Source organism: Peromyscus eremicus, chromosome 5 (assembly GCF_949786415.1).
Source record: "Peromyscus eremicus chromosome 5, PerEre_H2_v1, whole genome shotgun sequence".
NCBI classification, from domain to species: Eukaryota; Metazoa; Chordata; class Mammalia; order Rodentia; family Cricetidae; genus Peromyscus; species Peromyscus eremicus.
The window spans coordinates 83,973,306-84,000,427 of record NC_081420.1 but is presented as its reverse complement, the minus strand read 5'-3'; the positions used below and the strand labels follow the sequence as shown (position 1 = coordinate 84,000,427).

Sequence of the window (27,122 nt, the reverse complement as noted above, 5' to 3'; positions counted from 1 at the left end):
CCCAGTCCAACAATTTATTATTAATCTAGCTTTTAGACCTCTTGTAGTTTACAATGGGATTTCTTTTTCTCTATTTTTTCTCTCTCTTTTTTCTTTTGAAACAGTGTCACACACCATGTACACCCATGGTTACCCTGGAACTCACTATGTAGACCAGGCTGGCCTCAATTTCATAGAGATCCACTTTTATCTGCCTCCCAAGTGTTGGGATTAAAAGGCGTGCATCAACATGTTCAGCTACAATGGGATTTTTTTCCCAAGGAAGCTAAAGTGAGATCCTCCTAAACAGATATTCATCTCTCGTCAGCAGCCAGCAACATTGGATGTATTACTGTTGTAGATAATGCAACTGGAGACCAGGAAGAACACGATGAAAAGTAAATTGAACAGAATACAAGAATAGAAGAATAGACCACCATGCCTGCTTTGTGGCTGATCTGGCCTATGCTCTGGCCACTACTCTGAAAAAAGGTAAGAGACACCCTTCCAGGACTAGTGTATAAATAAGATGCCACACTTTTTTTTTTTTTTTGAAACTAAATACATTTTAATAGAAAACAAAATACAAAATAACTCTTTCCAGAAAACAGAAATATTAAATCCTTTTCCACACATCAGAACTTCCTTTGTCCTTAGAGCATGGTTTGATACTCGTGAGTGTGCACTCATGATTCATTCCTGTGTTCACTATACTGGTACTGCAGTGAGGGGTGGAAGCAGATCATTGAGGAAGAAAAAGACACCAAAAAGCCACCTCTCAGAATAAACAGTCATCTGGAAATCCAGCTTTCTTAAGTCTATCTTGTGACTTATTCAAAATTAGTCTTGATCATAATTTTGTTGATGGTGCTAGGATGGAACTGTGGACAACTGGCTCAGGTGCTGAGGTGCACCCTCTGCCCACCACAGTCTTTCTTTCCAGGTAGAGAAGTCCTGACAGAGTGCAGCCAACAAAGCAATCTTTCTTCCCCACCATCACTCCAAGAGCCCACTGTTCAGTTAAGCTACCTGCCTGCTTGCAGAAGCACATTATGTGGTGCCCCTTCTCCTGATACACTGGGCTACCAAAGTCTGAATTCCCTGAACCTCAAAATTCCAAGTATCATAGCCAGTGCCAGGAGTCAAACCTGCAGATAAAAGCAGATTCATCTCTGCCAGTGCTAGGTTTCCTCTTCTCAATAATAATAATTATTAATTATAATAATAATAAAAATCCTGGTTCTATCATTATGGAAAAGAAAGACTGCTAGATCATCCCTTCTTTTCCTAGTTCCTGTCCCCACTTCCCTCGAGGGGTAGCCACAGGAGACACTGTCTACAGCTGCTGCAGGGGAGTTCTGCAACTGTCCAGTAACCCTACTGGGGAGACAGATGCAAAAGCAAGGTGCCTGCATAGAGCCGGGAGGCCTCAAGTCTGAGCATCCGGTTCACAACTGGAGTCTAGTGCACCAGGGCTGTGTTGGGTGAGTGTGGGGTAGGGGAGGGCTCTTTTGCAATCACTGATTCAGTTTTAGCAAGTCCTGGACTACGACCAGTCTTCCAGCCCCACCCAGTCTGCCACCTGAATAAAAACTTAATGTTCTTGATTTTCTTGTGTGATTCCAGTCACCAGGAGGAGGTTGCAGGCCATGAACTGTACACTCAGGACGTTGCTCATCTGTCCAGTGTACACGCCCACGAGCTCACCCGAAGAGCCATCAGCAGGTGTGTTACAGCACGTGCTTCTGATGTCCCAGACACGCACAGAGTTGTCCATGGAGGCAGAGGCAACCAGACCGCTGTCTGGGCTAAAGGCCAGACTGGTGATACTGTCTGTGTGGCCTCTCAGTTCTTTAAAAAGCGTCCCAGAGGCCAAGTCCCACAGCTTTAACCGCTGGTCCTCACCAGCAGATGCCAAGTACTTACCGTTGGGAGAAAAGGCAAGGGAAAGCACGGGACCTCGGTGACCTGTGAAGAGCCGCACTGAGTTCCCCTGTTGGGCACTCCAGAGCCGGACAGTTTTATCAGTGGAACCTGTAGCCAAGTAGTTTGAGTTGGGGTGGAATTTGACACAGTCCACATCAGCCAGGTGTCCTGCATATATCCTCAGCGGGTACGTCCGATCAAAAGACCACAGCCTGGCGGTACGGTCATGGGACCCACTGGCAAAATACAGGCTGTAGGGGCTGATGTCCACGTCCCACACAGGGTAGGCATGTCCCTGATACAGCACAGTGTTGGTGAAGCTCCCCAGGTCCCAGTACCTGATGGACATATCTTCAGAACAAGAGAGCAGCCCCGAGCTGTCTGCAAGGAACCGAGTGCTGTATACTGGGCCACAGTGTCCCCGAAGGATCTTCATTTCTGTGCCTGCATTATCTTCCTCATTCTCCTGGAACATGGTGGGTGGGGTGGTAAAACACACAAAAAAATATTCAGTGGTCTCACAAGGAATGTAAGCCCAAGAGAAGAAAAGGAGAGAACAGGGCCTGCCTGGAAGCAGTACCTGTCAGAAGGCATGCCCTTCATGGCCACTTACAATGCCCAACCATAGGCCACATCGGATTGAAGATAAATACTTTTTGAATGAGCATCTGACTGAAAGGCAAACCTATAGGACATCCATTACTAATTCTGATAGATATCTTTTGAAAAGACGGACATTGATATTAAGTTCTTAGATTCTCCTTAAAGATCTCTTTCCGTTTCTATTCCATTTAATGAAATCTAGAGATAAGCCTGGTAGTATAAATCTGTCAACACAGTACTGATCCTGAGTTCAAAGACCAGCTGAGACAAAACGAGAGCCTGCTTTAGAAGAATCTGAAGGACTTGAGCCAAAATAAAACCTAATTGCATAGGAACTTTAAACCAGAGTATACAGCTACCAAGAGACCATGAACATTGATAGGTAAAAGCTGGATATGGTGACTTATGTCTGCAACGCCAGTACTTAGGACCACCATCAAGATTTTGATATTACAGAGACTTTGTTGGGGTGAGGTTTGGGGTGGGACAAAACAAAGGAAAAGGACAGGAAGCTGGAGAGTCTCAAACATGTCTCCTGCAGTAACAAACTTCATGGACTGAGAACGACAGCAAGGTGTGGTGGTGCGCACCTTTGATTCCAGCACTCAGGAGGCAGAGGCAGGCAGATTTCTGGGTTTGAGGACAGCCTGGTCTAAGGAGAGTGAGAGTGAGGAGGGGAGAGGCTTAAAACAGAGCCAAGTGACTCATGTCACTTTTGAAAATATTTTAGTACTTGGAGATAAAGTGTGCTCCCACAGCCCTTTCCCAAAAGGCTGCAGCCTATGTATAAACCATTTCTCCTCCACTCCCTCACAGGGAAGCTCCTGACTACTATAGCTGTGATTCGATTCTTCACTACAAGGGGTTTGAACACTAGAAGACAATCAAGACTTTCTAACACTCAGCTTTACTGGTTTCTGCATAGGAAAAAAACACCTTTTTAGTAGGCATTGTTTCTTCTACTAGTAAACTACGAAGTCAAAGCAAAATAATTGCTTCCAATGTGTATGAAACTTGAGGGAGTTAAGCACTGGTGTCTGTCTGAAATTACTCAAAAAGGCTACTGCAGACACTTCAAATTATAAATGCAAAAGCATTTGGGGGCTCAAGAGAAGCTGATCACCAAGACTGTCTCTCTCAGCCCAAGTTGTTAACAGTAGTGACTGGTGACGGGAACTTAGGCCACTGTGCTTGCACCTTTCATGGCCATCCCAGAATAACCATTCCACCTGACAACAGGTTGCTGCACTGATTGAGGAGACACTAGTTGTACAACCCATGTCCCTTTTCAAAGTGGGGCTGAGACCACTCTTGGCACACAGAGCTAGGACAGGTGCTAGCCTCAGTGTACTTCATATTGGACAAGGCTGTGAAATAGCCTAGGTTTCTGCAGGGGAAGACAACAGTCACTACTGTTTAAATGTAGACCCCTAACTAGCAATCCTGTTTCTCACTATTTGAACCTGCACAGTGCACATCTGAGTGCACACAACAGACATGTAATGTGATCCCTAAGTCATTATCAGCTGAAGATCTGTTAGGCTCAATGGTGGTTCCTGCTTTTCAGACAGCAGCAAACACTGTCCACTCATAAATAATGCTGAGAGTTGGGAGAAGGGCTTTCATGTGCTTTTATCAAGCATGAGCAGGACTCAATGGCTATATCATTTGGTGTTAGTCCAGCTTTGGCTGCCTAGCAGGGGACTACAGAGTACTGTTTGGTGGGACAGGTCAAGAGCACTCTAATAGGAAGGAGATACAAGAGAGAAAAAGTGGCATCCCTACCTCCTCCTCCAGAGTGTCACAAGCTAGACGGATACGAGATGTGTCCACATGGTGGGGCTCTGATTTCAGCTTTTTGGAGCGCAAGCTCCAGAGCTTTATGCAGGAGTTGTCAAACCCAGCAGCCAGAAGTTTGCTATCAGAGGAGATCTCTGCAGTATTCAGCAGCTGCTCTGTGTTATAGAAGGCATAGAAGCAGATGGTGGTGAGGGAGGGAGGTCCATCCTTGACCCGCTTGATACTCTCCTGCAAGACTTCCAGGGCAGCTTCATTCTGCAGAATTGGATTGGGCACATCTGGTGGCTCCAAGCCGCTGCTCTCACTTCGGGAGGAGCCACCACTGGCATAGAGCTGATAGTCTGTCCTCTTGGCAGGCTGAACGTCCAGGTGAATGTGCACGGCAAGCACCTTGCACAGGGCAGTGTTGTTATCGCTTTGGAGGTAGCGGATAAGGTAGTTGTAGCTATCTTCCTGGAGACGGACCACGTACTTGTTGTCCAGGAATGCACGAAGCTGGAAGTTTGACAGAATGTCCTGGATGGTCTGTGTGGTTTGCAGCTGCTCAATGATGTCCTTCTGACTTGCATTCTGTAGGAACATTCCATGGAAGCGGCTATAGAAGCTTTCCACTGTGCTCTTGGGGCCACTCTGGACCAGGTTGAGGTGGAGGTAGACAAAGAGGGGGTAGAGGAGAGGCATAACTTCATGGCTGTGCTGGGAGTCAGAATCTGCTATGAGAAACAGCAAAAACTCACTCAGTAACCCAAGAAACAAGAGGACCCTCCTAGAGCCAGTTACCCAACACTTACTGCCCACAGAACCTAGAGGTTCAAAGTCTCCCCAATCAAACAAGAAAGAGCAGACTCGGAGGTTCAGTAATGGTTGGGGGGATCTGGCCATGCCTCGTGCAGCTGCAATTAGGCCTATAGTCCAGCATCTTCCCTAGTATTTCTCAAGTCAGAAACCCTGCCTCTGAGGATCCTTAGATGGGTTCTAGGCAGACTGCATTTTTCACAAAAGCTTTCATCTTGATAAGCTTCAAGCTAGGAACACAAGTATGTTTAAAATCTTCCAGATGGCAAGCAGGGGTGGTAGTTCATGCCTTTAATTCCAGCACTTGGAAGGCAGGTGGATCTCTGTGTTTGAGGCCAATTTGATCTATATAGTTCCAGATTAGTCAGGGATACACAGTAAAAACCTGTCTCAAAAAAATCTTCAGAATGGCACTTAGCCTTGGTTCTGTGAGCACTGTAGCCAAGAGAAAATCAAAACTCATTGGCTATCCAGGCTGACTTGTCCTATGTGATGATGACAATATGCATTTAAAGCTTTGACTTCTTTGGTGAAAGATATGAAACTTCCCTTTCACGGTGGTAAATTACAATAAGATCTGTATTTTGTTGTTGAGACCACTGACTAGTCCGAAACTAATGTCATGAAACTTCGATAAAGAATGCTAAGTCAGGCTTTAACTGTACAGATGGATGAGAAAAGAGGTGCATATTGGCATCTAAGTATGTGTGAAAGTGAGGACAGAGTGTCTAAGAGTAGGGCTCTGTAGATCAGTGTGAGCGGAAGAGGGCAGCCACCTCATGGCAAAAGTACCATACAACAGAGCCAGGCACACTCGCTCAGAGCCACAGCAGTGTCTAAACACTTGAGGTTAGTCTTAGCAAAATCCACCTGTTAACAGCCACAATTAACTTGACCTCTACTGCTTTTTGGGTTTTGCTTGTCCTTTATTGTAATAGAGTTTGAATTTTATACAGAAACAAAAAGGTTTTATATTTAGTGTAACGTTTGTTTAGTGCAAAGCAAGCCAGTACTTTTGTTCTGCTAGCCTATTTTTTAAAAAACATGAGCTATTCCACAGCAGAACCTAGGTAGATACCTAAGATGCAATCATGAAAATGTGCACCACATAAACTCTAACAATCCCAACTCAATGTGAGAAGGCTTCACTGATAAAGTAGCCTGGTCTGTGATAAAATTATTAAGAAATTATTCTATACCTTCGTGACTAAAAATTACATATTGTTACTGGGTCATCCCAGAATCATTTACCATGGAGCAGACCACATCCAGAACAAGAGTACACAGAATTCCCCTCCATGACACAATTACATGTGTGTGGCTGAATTGTGTCTGGCTTCCTTACTGGACAGGATCTTCCGCAAAGGCAACAATTGTGTCAGAAATCACAATACCACCGAGCCAGTGCTTAACCTAAGTACATGCTGAATGAACGGAAGGCAGGCTGGAAGAAGTTCCCCACTATAAAGGCAAGAAAACTCCATCACAGAGCAATAGATATAACCATTTAAAAATTTAATAAACCAAAGCTAGTTAAAAATAACCTTCAGTATTTCCACATTCTTGCTTACTACAATACCTTATTATAAAGGCTCTAAATTCCTGATCTTCCCGTCTCTACCTCCCAAGTGTTAGGATTATAGCATTGGAACACTCGCCCAGCTCTATTCTGAGATATAATGGAGTCTATCCTTTCAGTTTAAACATAATGGATGCTTTTTAGTAAATCTTCACTTTCTGTAATAGTTTGACCCTCCCCTTAAAACACTAGACCATGTAAACATAAGTTTATTATGGGGGTCAAATAACATAGGGTGACTCTACACACAGAATGGATGGAGACTTTATTTTGGTCTGTCTCCTCATATGCATCTTTGCCATTAGATTAACACAAGGACTATTTACTTGAGGAGAAAATTATTTTAAAATTTATAAAGTTTTTATCTATATTTGTGTGTGTAAGTACGTGCATGCATGCATGCATGAATTGCAAGCTACATCTGTGTGGGTATCCATGGAAGCCAGAGACAGGTCTTGAATCCCTTGGAGCTGGGTTATAGGCAGCTGAGCTGCCCAAAGTGGGTGCTGGGAACCAAACTTGGTTCCTACGGAGAATAGTAAAGGCTTTTTAACCGCTTGCTGAGCCAGCCATCTCCAGAACCCAATTTATTTATTTATTTTTGTTAATCACTGGGTTTTTGTTTTTTTAAACACAGCTTTTAAATATTTTTTTTTAAATGATTTTTAAAATTTTATGTGTATGCGAGTTTTGCCTGCATGTATGTCTGGGTACCATGTGAGTGCCTGGTGCCTTCAGAGGCCAGAAGAGGGCACCCCCTAGAACTGGAGTTACACATGGTGGCTAGCTACTTTATGGGTGCTAGGATCTGAACCTGTGTCCTCTGGTAGAGCAGTCAGTGCTCTAAACCCCTGAGCCATCTCTCCAGCCCCTAATACAGTTTTTGAAAATGGTATTTGTTTTGTATGTGTGTGCATGCATGTGTGTATCAGGGTACATGTGTAGAGGCCAGAAGACAACTGGCAGTTGGTTCTCTCCTGATACCAATGTGGGTCTCAGGGATTGAGCTCAGGTCGCCAGGTTTCATGGCAATCACCTTTATTTAATAAGCCATCTCTCTAGCCCTTTTCTGGTTTGTTTTAACATAGGGTCTCATGTAGCATTGGCTGGCCTCAAATTTGCTATGAGGATGTCCTCGAACTATCCTTGATGTCCCTGCTTTCCAAGTACTAAGGTGCCACTATTCTTGGATAAGTTCAAATTATACTGGTTTTTCGGGGCTGGAGAGATGGCTCAGAGGTTAAGAGCACTGTTTGTTCTTCCAAAGGTCCTGAGTTCAATTCCCAGCAACCACATGGTGGCTCACAACCATCTGTAATGAGATCTGGCACCCTCTTCTGGCCTGCAGGGATATGTGCAGACAGAACACTGTATACATAATAAATAAATAAATCTTTAAAAAAAAAATAGATCAAATTATACTGGTTTTTCGAGACAGGGTTTCTCTGTAGCTTTGAAGCCTGTCCTGGAACTTGCTCTGTAGACCAGGCTGGCCTTGAACTCAAAGAGATCTGCCTGTCTCTGCCTCCCTAGTGCTGGGGTTAAAGGCGTGCGCCACCACCACCTGGCTATTTTATTTTGAGACAGGGTTTCACTATGTAACTCTGGCTGGCTTAGAACTCATCATGTAATCCAGGCTGGCCTCAAACTCACAGAAATCTATCTGTCTCTGCCTCCTGAATGCTGAGATTAGAAGTGTGTGCCACTAAACCAGTATCCACTAATTAGTCTTCATCCTTCCAGGGTAGAGAGTGTTTTATTTCTTATAAGGTGCTTACAGAAGGGACTCAGTAAGACTGATTAGTACTCACAATCAACATAGTTCTTACTGCAGCTCCTCAATTTTAAGTTAATACTGGCCATCTCAGGGCTAGAAAACATGGTTTGGTTTAGCTGTCCAAACCTCTTCACCTCATATTCGAGGATAATGAGGTTCCTAAATGGGGTAAATGGCTCTTTTTCTTTTTGTGACAGGGTTTCTCTGTTTAACAGCTCTGGCTGTCCTGGAACTTGTTTTGTAGACCAGGATGATCTTGAACTCACAAGAGATCTGCTTGCGTCTGCCTCTCAAGTGCTGGGATCAGAGGCATGCGCCACCACCAGTGGGCTAAATGGTGCCTTTTTTTTTTTTTTTTTTTCTTTCAAGACAGGGTTTCTCTGTGTAGCTTTAGAGCCCATCCTGGAACTTACTCTGTAGACCAGGCTGGCCATGAACTCAGAGATTCACCTGCCTCTGCCTCCTGAATGCTAGGATTAAAGGCGTGCGCCACCACTGCCCGGCTAAATGGCTCTTCTTAAGTGATTGTTTTTTAAAAACTCACATTAATGTGTTAAGAAGAAGCAAATGGAACATATATTCATTGATTTTGTGTCTCTGTGGTCATTCTATCTTTGGCCTGCCTAATGACAACAGTTAACTTCTTCACTCAACTCATGAGCACTACTCTGAAAGATGACGTACATTTCAAACTCATTTCATTTAAAGGATGCTTTTCTCCATGGCTGAATTTGCTTTCATTTATTCAGAAGTCATAAGCCAAAAGCCACACACAAACAGTGAATAGGACACACAGAGTTTTCTCTATCCTTATGAACTTCAACCTCAAGATCTAACTCTCACAGAAATTGTTTGTATACAAGAACTAGTTAAAAGTGTGGTGGCACACACCTTTAATCACAGCACTTAGGAGGCAGAGGAAGGTGGATCTCTGAGTTTGAAGCTAGTTTGGTCTACAGAGCAAGTTTCAGGACAGCCAGGGCTATACAGAAACACTTGTCTTGAAAAAACAAACCACCACCAAACAAACAAGTACCTGACTCTCTAGAACCTAACACTATGCTTGTAATACAAGAGGTTCTGAGGGATGTCTACATTATTTGGTTTCTTAAAAAGGACTTACCAGTGAGAAAGCTTCTCAGTCGTCCAAACTGTACTTCATATTGCTGGGGTTCTGCCTGGCAAGGAGCTGCAGACACCGCATTGGCACAACCAGATTCTGATTGGACTAAAGAGGAAGACACACAAGACAGAGGCAGGAAGGCAGTTACTATCTACCATGTAGCAGGATAGACAGAGGGCAGGCTGGTTACACTGTCTGTCTCCCTTCTCTCCTGATACTCTACAAAACTAGCGCAGTGGAATGAAAAACTAGAAAGCATAGGATAAATTAAGTGAAGAGAGGATAGGCACATACTATTCCTGAGATTTATCTGGAAATGTCTAGCCTATGTTGAGATCAACCAACCCAGGCCATAGCACACTGTAACATGTCAACTAGGCTAGACATTTCCAGATAAATCTCAGGAATAGTATGTGCCTTCCAGTTCAGAGAAACAGTCTTCACTTGTTTCTGATCATGTCTTCTAATTTTCTGATTCCCAATTTCAAAGTTGGATCATCTGAAAATCATTTTCTTTTCTCTACTCTTCATCTTTCTGCTTTACTAATAGGAAGGTTTCTTTAACTTTCAATCCCCCCAGTCCCTTTGTTTAAAAGACAGGTTCTCTGTGTAGTGGCTCTAGTTGTCCTGGTATTTGCTCTATAGATCAGGCTCACCTCAAACTCAGAGATCCCCCTGCGTCGGCCTCCTAAGTGCTGGGATTAAAGCTGTGTGCCACCACGCCTGGTCTAACTTTCAACCCTTTATTGATTTTTTTTCCTTTTTATATTTTTTCCAAAGGAGGAAAGAGTTATTTTGGCTCACATTCCTTTGTAACACCACACAAAAGAAAGGACAGCAGAACTTTGCCAAGACAAGGTAGGACAGCCCTTTAGAATATCCTGCTTCACAGAAAAGTCTGTCAGATATGCTAGACCTGTAGGCCGAAGAGGGAAGCCCCAACACTACAGAGGAACCTTGGGTGACTGTCCAGGCAGCCAGCTGTTTCTGTCATTTCTCACATTTTTTTTGGAAGTCGCTTGCTTGCACTTCCTGCTTACTCAGGTAATATTATTTCCTTCTTGGGTCTTTGATGGAGTCAAAGACTTTACAGTTATAGTGTTCCTTGTTACCAGATTCAGAAAAGAAATTTACTAAAGAGGTATAAAGTATCTAAGGTTGAGAGACATTAAAAGATAGTTTTAGTAATGCAAGTTAGAACACAAAGTGAATTAGGTACAACCTTTTGGACTCACCAAGATAGGATAAATAATGGAGTATTTTCTATGAATTTGTCAAATGTTAATGGACTAGACTTTATTGATGTATTTATTGCCTGTATATATTGTATATAATTATTGTACTTATTATATAGTTTCTCTTATATTAGTTATAACCTTTTTTTAAAATTTTAGACAAAAAAGGGGAAATGTGGTGATATTTTGTTTGTGCTTTAACAAATAAATATTGCTTGGAGATCCAAGTGCAGAACTAGTCACTAGGGGCCAGGCACACACCTTTAATCCTAGCACTTGAGAAGAGGAAACAGGAAGTGATATGGCTGAGTGGAGAGAGGAAGTGGTGGAGACAGGAGCCCAGCCCTTTCAGTCCGAGGATTCCTAGAGGTAAGAAGTCTTTCTAGTGGCTGGCTGCTCTGCTTCTTTGATCTTTCAGCATTTATCACAATAGCTGACTCTGGGTTTTTATTATTAAGCAGGTTTTTATTATTAAGACCAACTAGAATTCACAATACAGGTCATTATGTAGTCCCAGCTGACTGGGAATCTCAATCTTTCTGTTACTTGTGCTGGAATTATAGTAGTATGCCATCACACTTGGACTGAGATTATGCTTCCTAAAAAAGAAACTCAAGCTTTCTGCACTATCCACTGAAGAGTCTACACCATATTGTTTTTTATTCCTATTGTAACTTAAAGGCAAACTTTCACACAATGTCCAGAACCCTTGATGCTCTGCAAATGGAGGTTGCCCTCAAATTCCTTGCAGCAGATACTCATTTAGGTGGTACCAACTTGAGATTGGAAGCCAGGGTCATCTCCATAGTGACCTGAAGAAAATGCCATATCTAGCCACGAGAACGTGGATGGAGGAATGGTAATGAACACAGTAGAACTGAAGGAATCAAACATGGTGACAGAAAAGGGGGTGTGAAGAAGAGGAGTTCCTGCCAGCAGAACTCAGATGGCTAGAGCAGCAGGTGTTCTCCCTCCCCCTCATCAGTCAAAACCCTTCAGATTCCTGTTATCCTCTGACTATGCTGGTTCTTGACTGGTATATCTAATCTAACTTGGACCCTTTAACTAGACTTAGCACCCAGTCACTGTCCTGAAATCTATCTCCAGATCTCTCAGGTCCTCCTTTAACCTGACAGTGGAGTGTTCCTTGTAATTCCTCAGAAAACAGCTCATTCCTTCTGCTACTGGCCAACCTGACCATAAGCTAGGGAGTGCAGTAGAATATTACTTTAAGGTGTGTTACTTTTGTTTATGTTGCGTTTGTTTAACTCTGTGACGCTGTGTTACTGTGCCTGTATAAAACACCTGTTGGTTTAATAAAGAACTGGCCAATAGCAAGGCAGGAGAAAGGATAGGAGGGACTGGCAGGCAGAGAATATATATAGAAGGAGAAAACTGGGGGGAGAGAGCACAGAGCTAGGAGTGAGAGAAGGGAAGATATCAGGGGCCAGCCACCCAGCTACAAAACCAGTAAGAGTAAGATTTACGGAAGTAAGAGAACAGGAGAAGCTCAGAGGCAAAAGGTAGACGGGACAATTTAAGATAAGGAAAGCCGGCTAGAAACTAAGCCAAGCTAAGGCCAGGCATTCATAACTAAGAATAAGCCTCCATGTGTGATTTATTTGGGAGTTGGGTGGCACGCCCCCCCCCACCCCAAAAAGACGAAAAACTCCTAACCACAAGGGAGTACCAGGCCTTTGGCAAGAAGACTTGCTTGCCCTGCCAACCTAGTGCAAATGACCATTTTTTTTTCTACTCCCTGACCCTAAGGTATCCCTGTCAAAGCTCAGCACACCATGGTTTTCTACAGCTGTACTGTAGCATGTATTCCCAGCAGCTGGAATCTTAGCAAGTTCTAGGGTTGTTATCATCTGCCTAAAGCAGATGTGCAATGAAAACTTGCCAGAGTGCAGTCCAATGATTCAGATCATTCATGAATCAGAAAATCCAGGATTCCATAGCACGATCAGCCCTCTTCAACTTCTCTCTGTTCCTGCTGGCCTCTGGAAAAGCCACTGCATCTAAACTGCAGAGTGATGTCTGGAGATCCATCAGCAGTACTCTCTTGTTTTCCCACAAACACAGAGTTATTGCCCAGGGTCCCATGGATGCACAGCAATAGGAGCTATGAGCCCTCTACTAGAGATAGGGAGATAACTGCTCACCAGGTTATCCCTGAGGAGCTGAAACAGAGAACAGCCAGGTATCCCTTAAAGGAACATGGAGGTAGATTTCTGACAGCTTCTGTTATCCCTCCATGAAGCCAAGACTCTCATTTCAAAAACCTCCTCAGGTTCCGAACATTCCATCACTTTCTCCATAGCAAAGGCAGTCTATCCTAAAGCAAAACAGGCCACTGACTGAGAGTGTTGTGAAAAGGAACCAAGGAATCTACTGCTGCTAGGATGGAGCAGTGGCAATATGTTCAAGGAAAGCATTAGTCCAGGAACAAAGAGGGGAGAAGAAGCCACTTTGGGTATGTGGAGAGACAGAGCTGGGAGATGCAAACAATGAGAACTCCACACCACACAGCCATTCGTGTGTCCTTCACAGTCATCCAATTTAGTGAAATACATCGAATCACCAGTATTAGAAACTCAGCTGGGCATAGTGGCATATACCTGAGGCTGAGGCTTGCTGAGAGTTCAAGGTCAGATTAGGCCTTGTGAGAACCCATTTCATAAAAACCAGAGGGAGACGGAAGGACAGAAAAACTGTATTACATAAACCCTGAACTCATAAAACAGCTAAGTGATAACCTTTGCGTATGGTAACAATGATTTGATATTCCTGATGGAGTCACCCTTCCTTCCTTTTAAAAATTCCCCTATGGCTGTTGAAGATAATCTCACTCTGTAGCCTAGTCTAGCCTGGACCTCACTCTGTAGCCCAAACTGGTCCTAAACTTATGGCAACCCTCCCATTTTGGCCTCCCAAGTGCTTGGATTAAAGGTCTGAGCCATTATGTCCAGTTTTGAAATATTGATTTCAAAACAAAATTTTTTTTCTTTTTCTTTTTTTTAAAGATTTGTTTATTTATTATGTATACAGTATGTATGCAGGCCAGAAGAGGGCACCAGATCTTATTACAGATAGTTGTGAGTCACTATGTGGTTGCTGGGAATTGAACTCAGGACCTTTGGAAGAATAGTCAGTGCTCTTAACCTCTGAGCCATCTCTCAAGCCCCAAAACAAAATTTAAAAACTTTATAAGTACTTATGATACCAGTATTTCTAACCATTAATCCTACAGTATGCAACCACCTTATAGACCTAACTTCTACGAGCAAAGTTCTATGCTAGAAGAGAACCTATTACTCAGGGTCTTGTAAGGTAAAAAAGAAAAGTTGCACACACCATCAGGTACACATTAAACAATCTGGATGCTGAGGAAGGAAATAGGGCTCTAGCCAGGGGTCCAAAAGGCTCAGAAGTCCAGTGAACACAGCTTGGAGGGACAGGAAAGGCCTAGAGGCCAGAGACCCAAAGAGCTGCTCACTGAGGCGGGGTAGCCTATCCTTTGCTGAGAACCTATTTAGACACAGACAGATCCTGTTCCAGGCTAGTCACAGGATCCTGGTACCTGTGAGGTTGGCTGCCATCTCCTCAGGGGTCTGTGATAGTCTCAGGCCTTGCTTCAAGGGGCCTTCTGAGTCCACGTACTGCCGACGTTTGAGGTAGCAGGACACTGCCACCTGAACCTGCTCCGTGCGCACTCGTTTCATGACCTGTGGAGAAGAAACACAGGAAGCAGACTGTAAGGGATGGCAGAGGTATCACACAGCTGGAAAGATGGACACTAAAGTGACCCAGTGAGGACACAAGTCTGAGTCCCTAATTCTGAACCTGCTGTTCTCTTCCATTTTATCCATTTTTCCGAAGGGCACATAACCAGCTTCTTTGATGGAAAACACAGAAACAGCATGGGTAACACATCCCACAGAATACTCCCCAAAACACCGTCATCACCCAGCTCCACGAACCTTTTCATTAGTGCTCCTAGCATCAGGCAGGCAGGCCTAGTTTGAATTTCAGGCTATTTCTACTGTTCTGTCAGAGAGCTATTCCTTAGCAGAGAACCTGCTAAAATTTTGCTCAAGTAGGGGCAGTGTAAGATCAAAGGCCGAGAAACCCAGACACTGGGTAAGCAGATGCTGATAAGGTAAGACCCTGGTAACAGGAGGTATCTTTGTGTGTCTCTGGGGATGAAACCCAGAGCCTTGCACAAGTTAGGTAAGCACTCTACCATTGAGCTGTATCCCCCACTACCCATAGTTGATTCGATCTTTCTTTCTTTCTTTTTTTTTTTTTTTTTAAAGAAAGGGTCTCACTGTGTAGTGATGGCTGGCCTGTAACTTGATTTGTAGTCCAGCCTGACCTTAAACTCAGAAATCCACCTGCCTCTGCCTCCCAAGTGCTGGGATTAAAGTTATGTGCAACCATACTCAGCCCATATTTCTTAATAGTCAAAAAGGGGTGGCGCCCTACTGGGCATAGTGGCACCTTTAATCCTAGCACTTGGGAAGCAGAGGCTGGAGGCTCTCTGAGTTCCAAGTCAGTCTGGTCTTCAGAGTGAGTTCCAGGCCAGCCTGGGCTATACAGAGAAATTATGTCTTAAAAAAAAAATCTTTTAAGAAACGCTTTATTTTTCTTTTCATTAATTAAAAAATACGTATGAGTGTTCTGCCTGAATGTATTATCTACACACCACTTTTATGTCAGGTCCCCACAGTGACTAGAAAAGAGCATTGGATCCCCTAGAACTAGAGTCCCAGATGCTGTGAGCTACCTCATGGGTGCTGGGAATCAAACCCAGTCCTCCGGAAGAGCATCCGGTTCTCTTAACTGCTGAGCCATCTCTCCAGCTGTTATCTTTTTCTTTAAATGCTTTTCAAGACTTCACCTCTAATTGTTGTCCATCTCAATTCCAGTGTATTATGCATGAATAGCCAAGTGCATTTCCGCCGGTTATTGGCTAATACACTGCTTCCAGAGTATCTGTGAATGTCTTTTTCCTTCTAAACTGGTTTGTGAGATACTCTGAAGACCAATCCTCCAATTTCTTTAAAGTCACACAGCAAGGAGAGCACAGAAGGCTGAAGTCACAGAGACTAAAGTCTATGTATGTCACAAAGTGTTACTGACCCTATTAAACTATGAGACAGAGTTATGCTGTCCATGAATTTCATTCCTGGATTACCACGAAGAACCCAAGATATTTGCCAGAAAGGAGGGGTGATAGCTATAAAGAAAGACAAGGCTATAATTTGGTCATGTAACAAAGCAGGAATAAATTCCCAATACTGACATTCCTTTTCATGATGGTTTATTATTCTTTCAGTGTATTGATGAGCTATTTTAATTAAGCTTTTCATTTTTTTATTTTGTTTTTTGAGACAGGGTTTCTCTGTGTACCTTTGTAGCCTGTCCTGGAACTCGCTCTGTAGACCAGGCTGGCCTTAAACTCACAGAGATTTGCCTGCCTCTGCCTCCCAAGCACTGGGATTAAAGGAAGGTTCTTTTTTTTATTGCTAGCACAAGGGCTCTGATACTTTGAGAGACACTTTTGCTGTCCATTAATGAGGCCAAAATCATCGTTTCTCTGTGGCCACTATTCAATATAATCATTCATTCTGACTGTATCAGTGACTCTCTATGGCTCACCTAGCCACACAAGAATCCCGGCAGTGTGTGTATGTGCAAATCTAAGTAACCCCAGCCCTGGGAATTCTGGTTTGGGAGGGAGGGAATCAAACACATACAGCAGCTGTGACTCTATGATCCTTTCCAGTCAAGATACCCAGCCTTGCCTACACTGTATTATATATACCTGCTGCTGCTGTTTTCCAGAGTGCCTAGTTTCAAACCCTATTAAACTAGTCCAATTCTACACTTCAAAAACTAAGACCTTTCTAGATTTTCCACTGTGAGCTTTCAGTGACATGGAACTATGGACATATACCCAAGTGAATTCACAAGCATTCCCATCAATTCTATTTTTTTTTAACTGCCCCCAAGACAGGGTTTCTCTGTGTAGCCCTGGCTGTCCTGGAACTCACTCTCTAGACCAGGCTGGCCGCAAACTCAGAGATCCGCCTGCCTCTGTCTCCTGAGTGCTGGGATTAAAGGTGAGTACCACCAACGCCTCGCTCCAATCAAGCCCTTCTGACAGGAAAAAAGTACTGCCTGTGAGACACAAGACAACTGATTGGAGAACAGACCAAGAGATGCGTGTTCTCGAAATAGGACAACACACATGTGTCCACAGATGAGAAGAGATGCTAAAGCTGTGAAAGAAAACAAATGTCAAGGGTGGTGTCCTGAATTTGTAATCCTAGCACACGAGGAAGCGAAGGTTAGGAGGATCTAGCCTAACCTCAGGCTACATAAAATCCAATTTAGTTTCATTTTCAAACAAAAACAAAATACAAACAGGAAAGCTCAGCTACATATGGAATTGAGAGAATTTAGTTTGTAAAAACTGATGTCAATGAATTTACCCAAATTAACTGCTTGAAGTGGGGATTGTCTGAATGCAACTGCCTTTACTCTAAGAGATCTCCCTGAGGACAGGGGGTAAGTCAGCTTCTGGGCCAAGGAACTCAAGGTAAGAATTCAGCAGGAACTGTGTTTATAGCCTACATGGAACACTAATACCACAAACATGATCCAACCAGCTTAGCTGGTTCTATTCTGATGCACATATTTCAAGCAAAATAATGAAAGAATGCCTCAGAGCAATTGGATTTCCATGGTAAAATACCCATAAATGGACATGGCGGGGGGTGGGGGTGGGGTGGGGGTGCCTTAAAATAGAACCAAGTCTCTTAAGACCCAGATATAAGACTTACACTGCAATTTTGAGATACCTGCTCAGTTTTCCAGAGATCATAATAAAACGCTAATAAAATAAAAGGGCTTGTTTATATAGTTATACAATCTTTGTTAAAATTTCAAGACTTGTCAGTTTTCTTTTTTTTTTGGTTTTTCGAGACAGGGTTTCTCTGTGTAGCTTTGCGCCTTTCCTGGGACTCACTTGGTAGTCCAGGCTGGCCTCGAACTCACAGAGATCCGCCTGGCTCTGCCTCCCAAGTGCTGGGATTAAAGGCGTGCGCCACCACCGCCCGGCGACTTGTCAGTTTTCAATTCACACAAACCTGATGCCAAATACCCTTCTCTTCCTGTATCTTAACGGTTGCTTCTGTTCACTAACACTCAGCATAGTTGCAATGCAAAATCTTACATGATCACTCCAAGTAATCATCAGGAAGAACAAACTGCATACTTTTCTTACACTTCCCTAAAATGAGGATGTTGGAGCAAGGCCTGGTAAACCTGGTCCATTATTATACACTGCATCTCAGCCTTACCCACTTAACGTCAAATATAGTGAGTGGGTAGAGAACATGCTAAATCTACTAAGACAAGACAAGCAGTAACTACTCAGCTCTGTGAGATGCCAACATACTACTATAGAGACATAATTCATTCCTTTAAAATGGAAGCTTCAAGTAGAATAATTTCAAAGGAAATCCAGGGAGGCTAACTTCTACACAGTCCTTGAATTAGCTCCATAAGAGTTGCTGACCATGGCCAGTTTTGGGGATATGGAGAGCGGAGTAATTTTTCTAACTGCGAACCTATAAAAAAGTATTTTTCTCTAATTGTGATTTTATGCTTTAAAAAGCCTGGAAGTTTACACTTTTTGTTTGAGATGTCATATAAAGTACTTGCTAAGGTACTCAATCTAATTTAATCCCCCCTTTTGTTTGGTTTTGTTTTTTGATAGGGTCTCACGCAGCCCAAGTTGACTCTACATTCTCTGAAGATGACCTTGAACTCAGCCTCTCCTGACCTCATCTCTCAGGTACTGGAATAACAGGTATGTGCCATCACATGGAGCAAGAGAGATCTATCTAGAGGTCATCTAAGTGAACCCCTGCCCCAAATCCAGTATTTACATTGCCACGAGAGTATAGTCAATTTGCTTTGTCGAGAAAAAAAAAAAAAAAAAAGTCAAAGTTGAAAAATAACTGAGGCACACTATGTAGTTTCAGCCATATCTCATATAATTTAAAAACCTTGACTTTTTCCCTTTAGACTGTGTCTCATATATCCCAGGCTGACTCCAAACTCACTGTATGTAGCCCGAGTAGAATCTTGAACTCCTGATCCTATCTCTACCTCCAAATATGACTGCCTTTCAAAGTGATTCTTTGCTCAGACATTGCAATACACTTCTACAGTAGTTGTGCTTTCTCCCAAGGTGTTCTTAAGAAATAAAAGATCGCCGGGCAGTGGTGACACACGCCTTTAATCCCAGCACTTGGAGGCAGAGCCAGGCGGATCTCTGTGAGTTCGAGGCCAGCCTGGTCTCCAAAGCGAGTTTCAGGAAAGGCGCAAAGCTACAGAGAAACCCTGTCTCGAAAAAAAACAAAACAAAACAACAACAAAAACAAAAAAAAACAACAACAACAACAACAAAAAAAACAAAAAAAAGAAAAAGAAAAAGAAAAAGGTCTTGTAAATGAGGCTATAGCCAGGGCTCAGGATGAAATGGAAGGACCTGGAGTTTTGGTGGTGGTATCTATGTAAGTTCATACTTAGGAAACACAACACCCAACAGACAACATCAATAACTATTTTTGGGGGCTGGAGAGATGGCTCAGAGGTGCTCTTCTGGAGGAGCAGGGTTCAACGCCTAGAGCCCACAAGTCAGTTCACAATTGTCTGTAATTCTAGTCTCTGGTGGCTCTGCCACCCTTTTCTGGCTTTTAAGGGCACTGCATCATGTGGTATGCAGACTCATACACATAAAATAAAATCTCAAAAGAAAAAAAAAGCTGATTTCTCCATCACCACCTTCAAGATTTCAACATCTTCTCTGGTCAACTAGCTTTGTCTATAACATACTAACCTAGAGGTTCTACACCAGTCTCCTTACCCAGCTCACTGACCCTGCCCAGCCTCACTGAGCAGCAGAGAAAGATTGTGACTCCTCACTTCCTATTAATGCAAATTACTTTTCCCTTTTCCTTTATGGTCCCATGACTGGGCTAGATACTGCTGAACTCACCTTTTGAGATACCCTATAACCAAGGTATGTCTCAAAACTGGAGCAATCCTACCTCAGCTTCCTCCTAGGCAACTTAATGGTTTTATTATTATTACCCATCATTAAAGCAAGAAACCTAGTTATATTCTTTTTTTTTTTTTTTTTTTTAAAGATTTATTTATTACATATACAGCATATATGACTGCAGGCCAGAAGAGGGCACCAGATCTCATTACAGATGGTTGTGAGCCACCATGTGGTTGCTGGGAATTGAACTCAGGACCTCTGGAAGAGCAGTCAGTGCTCTTAACCTCTGAGCCATCTCTCCAGCCCAAAGATTTATTTATTTATTATATATACAGAAGAGGGCGCCAGATCTCATTACAGATGGTTGTGAGCCACCATGTGGTTGCTGGGAATTGAACTCAGGACCTCTGGAAGAGCAGTCGGTGCTCTTAACCTCTGAGCCATCTCTCCAGCCCTAGTTATATTCTTAAGATATTCTGAGCCGGGCGGTGGTGGCGCACGCCTTTAATCCCAGCACTTGGGAGGCAGAGCCAGGCGGATCTCTGTGAGTTCGAGGCCAGCCTGGACTACCAAGTGAGTTCCAGGAAAGGCGCAAAGCTACACAGAGAAACCCTGTCTCGAAAAACAAAACAAAACAAAAAACCAAGATATTCTGGCCACTTTAAGAAATCTCTAATTCCTATTTTAAATGAATTCTTTCTAAACAGAATCATTCTTACTTTCTGCTGACAGCACAAAGCACTTTTCAATTGGATCATCCCAATATCCACCTACCTCTAAGTTCTCTTGTTCCAATGCAGGCTGTCCGTGCTTACCACTACTATTCCCCAGATAAGAGTCTACTTGGGACAGGGTTTTTTTCTTTTTCTTTTTGAGACAGGGACTGACAGCGTAGCCCTGGCTGGTCTTGAACTTGCTTTGTAGACCATGTAGCCCTTGAACTCAAAAAGATCTACCTCTGGGTGCTGGGATTAAAGATGTGTGCCACCATTAGCCAGGCAGTGGTGGCACACGCCTTTAATCCTAGCACTGGAGAGGCAGGTGGATCTCTGTGAGTTCAAGGTCAGCCTGGGCTACAGAGTGAGTTCCAGGAAAGGCTCCAAAGCTATACAGAGAAACCCTGTCTTGAAAAACCAAAAAGATGTGTGCCACCACCATGCTCAGTGGGAGGGTTTTCCTTAACTTTTAAACTGACATGCAAAAAAAAAAAAAAAAAAAAAAAAAAAAGGGAGGGGGGAGTCACTAGGTGTGATGGTACATGCCTGTAATTCCAGTCCTAGGGAAGGTAAGGCAAACTGCATTGAGGCCAGTGATACATAGGCCAGCCATGGGTAGAGAGTGAGATCATTTTTTACAATGGGGGAGAAAAAAGTGATGCGAAATAACTGGTGATGATGCCCTTTAATTCCAGCATTCAGGAGGCAGAGGCAGGTGGATCTATGTAGGTTTAAGCACAGCCTGGTCTACATAGCAAGTTCTAGAATAGTCAGGACTAAAGATCCTGTCTCAAATAGAAAAAAAAAAGCAATGCAGGACAGAAGGAATAGATTGGAGTATTTCCATATTCTCCATTATAAAGACACATATACTTCATATTGTAAAAAGGAATTGATGCACAATATTGTTAATGCTTAGTTTGTTCTGAGTTAACCCCTCCCAGCTCAGATGCTCCTGGAGTACAAAGTTGACATTAGCAGAAATTAACCTGACCCCACATATCAAGAAGTAACGCCTGCGCTCAAACACCCATGAGAGAAGAAGGAAGGGATAGTAAGAGAAGCACGGGCATCATTAAGTCTTAGAAACGTGGCTGACCAAAGGGTCAAGACTGAGCTCTGGAGTGACTGATGCTTTGTGTCCCCAACACACTCTTCTTTTTTTTTTGGTTTTTCGAGACAGGGTTTCTCTGTGTAGCTTTGTGCCTTTCCTGGAACTCACTTGGTAGCCCAGGCTGGCCTCGAACTCACAGAGATCCGCCTGGCTCTGCCTCCCGAGTGCTGGGATTAATGGCATGCGCCACCACCGCCCAGGTTTTTTTTTTTTTTTTGGTAACACACTCTTCTTAATCTGCCGTCTGGAGATAAGACAGACTATGAAACTTCAGAATATGAACCTTTGTCTTCTCAGATTGTTAACACACTAAATAAGACTATATTAAGATTCAATTCCTATCCTGCTTACTGGCTTCTGAAGGGACAGGTAATATGAACTATATTATGACTTAAAAGTTTGAGTGCTGTCTAGTTTCTGCTTGGACTTATTTTAGGCTTATGACCTTTTGTGATTTCTAGAACCAAGAAAGCCACAAGTATTTTATTTCTACTTTAATACTGTTTTTCTAGCATGGGAAAAAAAGATCTATATTATCGTGGTTACTTTTCTACTGCTGTGAAGAGAAACCATGACCAAGGCCAGCATTTACTGGGGGCTTGCTTACTTGTTTCAGAGGGTGAGTCCATGACTCAACGCTAAGGAGCATGATGGCAGCAGATGGACGAGCAAGGACGACGGCACTGGAGCAGTAGCTGAGCGCTTACACCATATCCCCAAGGTGGAGGCAGAGAGACTGGGTCTGGCATGGGCTTTTGAAACCTCAAGGCCCACCCTCAGTGACACACTTCCTCCAAAAAGCCACACCCCCTATTCCTTCCCCAAACAATTACACCCAGGGACCAATCATTCACATATATAAACCATGCTGGATAAGGTTAATCCTGGCTTGTGGTGATGCACACTTTTAGTCCCAGCACTCAGGAGGTAGGCCAACCTAGTCTACATAGAGAGTTCCAGGACAGCCAAGGCTATGTAGAGAGACCCTGTCTCAACAATAAACACACAAAACATGAGCCTACAGGGCCATCCTCATTCAAGCCACCACATATATAAAACTTCATTGACATACATAAAAGGGTATGCCAATATATATATCAAATTGTGGTACAATTTTGCTCCAACTATTTATACACATTTTAAAACAACAGTATCTATGATCAACAAAACCACTATGGATTACCAAATTTTATTTTCAAGCTGGACATCATAGCACATCTTTAATCTCAGCACTGGGGAGGCACAGATGGGAACACTGTTGCAAGTGAGTTCCAGGCCAGCCGAAGATACACAGTAAGACCCTGACTCAAAAAAGCCAAAATAAGTAAGACATGTAATTGACTTTCCTTATCTACCAAGTCACCACAGGTAACCTCGTAAGTTTTTCTTTGGGGAGGGAGTAGTGGCGGGGGAGCAATAGAGATTAAAGCTAAGGCTTCCCATATGCTAGGCAAGCATTCTACCACCAAGCTATCCTGGGTCCTCACAGCACTTCTTGAATTTTCAAATCCTTATATGCCTTCTTTCCAAGCTATCTTTGTTTTTTCAAGATAGGGTTTCTCTGGGAAGCCTTGGCTGTCCTGGAACTTGATCTGTAGACCAGCCTGGCCTTAAACACAGAGATCTGCCTGTGTCTGCTTCCCGAGCACTGGGATTAAAGGTGTGTGCCACCACTGATGGCCAATAAGCATTTTTTCATTCATCAGTTGCAGTATTTTTTTTTCCTGAGTCATAATTCTTGCTATGCAGCCCATGATGGCCTCAACTCTGAACATAGCCAGCCTGATCCTGAACTTTCTAACCTCCTGCCACCACCTCCACTGCACTTGGATAACAAGAATGCATCACTATTTCCCGATTATTTTCTGTGTATTATGTGTGATCTGTACCTGTGCTCTCTGACATGACCCCAGCAGTCATCGGTCAACATTTTTTGTTGTTGTCGTTCTTTTATTAACTGATTTGATGAGACTGAACCAAAGTCCTAAACCAGCACCCCTGGGCTTGCTTCAGCCTGGTATGCCCTCCTGAAATCATCTTGGTGTTGGAGAAACAACCAAGTGTGCCTGGTGGCAGAGACCACAACATGGAATGACACCCTCTAATCACAGGGAGACTTCTCAGAGAAACTACCCTGGTACATGACATTCACTACAATATGGTTTTTAGGAAAGAACACTGTCTAGAATAACCTATAGTTTCTTCTTGCCTTGTTTGAGTGTTCTCTAGGCTTTGAAATTTAGATTAAAAAGTCTATCTGTACTAAGCTAGATACAGAAGTAGTGATGGCCTTCTCTACTTCAACCACTTCAACCTAACACCACTCTACTATAGGCATTCTTTCCAAAAAGTCAATGCGATACACTCATTTGAAAACTTACTGTTGCCGGTGGTGGTGGTGGTGGTGGTGGTGCGCGCCTTTAATCCCAGCCCTCGGGAGGCAGAGCCAGGCGGATCTCTGTGAGTTCGAGGCCAGCCTGGGTTACACAGTGAGTTCCAGGAAAGGCTCCAAAGCTACACAGAGAAAATCCTGTCCTGGTAAAAACAAAACAAAACCAAAAACAAACAAACAAAAAAAAAACTTACTGTTGTCACTAGTGTGGAGGATTAAAAAAAAAAATAAAACCCAACTGTAGCAGGAATCTTAGAGAGTCTTATTAACAAAATCAAACCTGAGGCCAGTTATTGGGGTCAATGCTGGTAGATCAGAGAGACAGAACAAGCCACAGCTACCTCACCTCGCTGGATCCTCAGCTGGTCTTGTTTCCTCAGACTGGAGGCCTCTGAGTCCTCATCCAGAATGGGTCTCAGTTGAACTGTGTTGCTATAAGCCTGAAATCTTAACCAGCCAAATGCTTCTAGTTTTTGGTCCTCACGCCTTATATACCTTTCTGCTTTCTACCACCACTCCCTGGGATTAAAGGCTCGCTTTCTGGGATTAAAGGCGTGAGTCACCATGCCTGGCTGTTTCCAATGTGGCCTTGAACTCACAGAGATCCAGAGGGATTTCTACCTCTGGAGTGCTAGGATTAAAGGTGTGAGTGCCATCATTTTCTAGCCTTTGTATCTAGTGGCTGTCTGTTCTCTGACCCCAGATAAGTTTATTAGGGTGCACAATATTTTGGGGAACACAATACCACATTTCCCCTCTTTTTGTCTCAAATTTAAAAAAAAGCTTATAACTAATACAAGAAAAATTATATCCAATAAGTATATACAATATACACAGTCAATATTACATTAATGATGTCTAGTCCATTAACATTTGACCGATTCAGGCAAAAAACTCCATTATATATATTAACAATGTCCAGTCCAGTAACATCTGATAAACTCAGACCAAAAAAATTTCATTTCTTATCTTATTTAAAACAAGTAGTTCCTTTTTAAAAGTAGATTCCATAATCTCCCTTTTTATCTTATCACATCCACCCAACAGTGTCATTTTGAGGTTGCTCTGAACTGCCTCTGTTTACCCACCTGAACCGATTTTTCAGTTCTCACTTTACTTTGCCTTTCCACCCGCTGAGCCTGGGGCACCATCATAGTATATGTCATATTACTGAGTTTCCCACGCTATCATGATACCTAGCGTTGAGTTTCTCTGTGTAACAGCCTTGGCTGTCCTGGATCTCGCTCTGCCTGTGCCTCCCAAGTGCTGGGATTAAAGGTGTGCAGCAGCAGCAGCACCACCACCACCACCACCACCACCACCACCACCACCTGGCTGCTAGACAACATCTTAACTACTTCCCACATACTATCTGCTTTTACCCTCACAACTCTATTAGGCAGGTAGTATTTTTCAGATGGAAAAACTGAGGCCCGGAGTAGTTAGACAACTTGCATGAAGTCATGTAGGCCCTGGATGAGAACTCAGTATCCGGATGCAGTATCTGAACCTGCACGCTTTATAGCAAGCACCCCATGCTCCACTGATCCCACACTGGATGCCTGGGGGGAGTAGAAGGGCAAACACTCAAAGGTGCTCGCTCTGAGAATAAGCACCTGGTAGTTAAGCACTCGAGAGGCTGATGGCTATGTGGAAGGCTGGAAACGCGACTTCAAGTACTGTGCAATGACCAGTGCCGGCATCACACAAGATCAAGCTACGACTACTCAGAAAAAAGCAAAGCCCCTTCTTCCTCTGTCCCCAGATGTCTTTCACAGATTCTTACAGAGCGCACAAATAACGAAGACAATCAGTTACTGAGCAGTCAGGACGGGCCTTCACTCCTCTTCAGTGACAGAAGTACACTCAAATCTCGCAGTTGGAAAGGGCTGTCCCAAAACACAGGAACCTAATTTGTTATTGATGGCAAAAACTACTGAAGGCACAAGCTGACTTCGGTTTTTCTGGTTTAATATTCGCTTTATAATTCATAAAACAAGGTTCACACATGTGCGAATATATATTTAGATCAAGTCTCACTCCGCAGCTTGGTCTGGCCCAGAACTCACTTTGTACACCAGACTGGCCCAAAATTTGCAGCAATCTTTCTGCCTCAGCCTACAGAGTGCGCCACCACTACCATTTGAGAGTCTAGTCTTAAACCACCACCCCATTTTACAGCAGGAGAAACTGAGGCAGCTAACTAGCTACATGGTTGCAATCCTAGTCTCCGCGGCCACCAACTCCATCCGTGACATTCAGTCCCTCTGAGTTTCAAGTAGCCAAGAAGTCTTGAACCTGGAGTAGGCGGGCTCCCTTCCTACTTCACTTTCCAGTAGGGCCGGCCAGGCTTGGCACCGGTCTCCGGACACCTGATCCCGACTCCCGGGAAACCCCAGAAGCCATCCACCTGCGAGTCCGGGGTCCGAGCACAGGAGCGGGACTCACCTCTCGACGCCGGAGCCACAGTGCCTGCGAGGTCCGCGGGGCGGCGACTCACGGCGGCAGCTGCTGAGCCTGCCGTCTGCTGCCCACTTCCGCCGAGCGCCCTCGTGAGCTCGCGCCGGGCTCCGCGCGAGGGCGCCCGGCGGGGGCCGCGGGGTCTCCGGGAGCGTGCAGCCGGGGCCGCCACGTGCGGGGTCGCTCGGGCCCGCGCGCGCGGGGAGGTCGGGCCTGCGCAGGTAAACGCGCGCGCCCGCGAGCGGGAGGCGCGGAGCCGCCCGCCCGAAGCCCCTCCCCCGCGTCCCCTCCCCCCCTCCCCTTCCCCGCGCCCCGCCCGCACTCACTGAACATCCCAGGCGGCTCCCGCTGCCCCGCCGCCGCCCGGCACCGGCTGCTTCCGTATCGGCTGCCCGCCGGAGGACTTCGTACCGCGGCCGGCTAGCCGGGTCCCCGCGCCCTACGTCCCACCGCGCCCGCGGTTCTTGGTGGCCGCCCCATGACCGCCTGACGGAGCGGGCACGCCGGGCTAGGCTTGCGGACGCGCGACGCCGCGGCCAGG

At 44.2% G+C, this 27,122-nt stretch overlaps 1 protein-coding gene across 3 annotated transcripts; it reads right to left on the bottom strand.

The window, feature by feature from the left end:
- Positions 1-545: 545 nt before the first annotated feature.
- Positions 546-27,122, bottom strand: Taf5l (TATA-box binding protein associated factor 5 like). Of its 3 annotated transcripts, none has more exons than XM_059263837.1 (5): positions 26,908-27,122; positions 14,401-14,545; positions 9,583-9,687; positions 4,294-5,018; positions 546-2,371 (listed from the first exon to the last, which is right to left on the bottom strand). In XM_059263837.1, exons 2-5 carry the CDS (start codon positions 14,540-14,542, stop codon positions 1,574-1,576), a joined length of 1,770 nt encoding a protein of 589 aa, XP_059119820.1. In that variant the 5' UTR covers positions 14,543-14,545; positions 26,908-27,122; the 3' UTR covers positions 546-1,573. The 3 variants fall into 3 exon arrangements, with proteins under 3 accessions (XP_059119820.1, XP_059119818.1, XP_059119819.1); XM_059263835.1 differs by having other exon boundaries at positions 547-2,371; positions 4,294-5,021; XM_059263836.1 differs by lacking the exon at positions 26,908-27,122 and adding an exon at positions 26,570-26,680 and having other exon boundaries at positions 547-2,371; positions 4,294-5,021.

Coding starts and splice junctions, on each gene's coding strand:
- Taf5l (XM_059263835.1), bottom strand. CDS start 14,542: ATGAAACGAGTGCGCACGGAGCAGGTTCAGGTGGCAGTGTCCTGCTAC. Junction 9,688..14,400: donor GATGGCAGCCAACCTCACAG/GTACCAGGATCC, acceptor CTTCCTCTTTAG/TCCAATCAGAATCTGGTTGT. Junction 2,372..4,293: donor GTGACACTCTGGAGGAGGAG/GTAGGGATGCCA, acceptor ACCATGTTCCAG/GAGAATGAGGAAGATAATGC.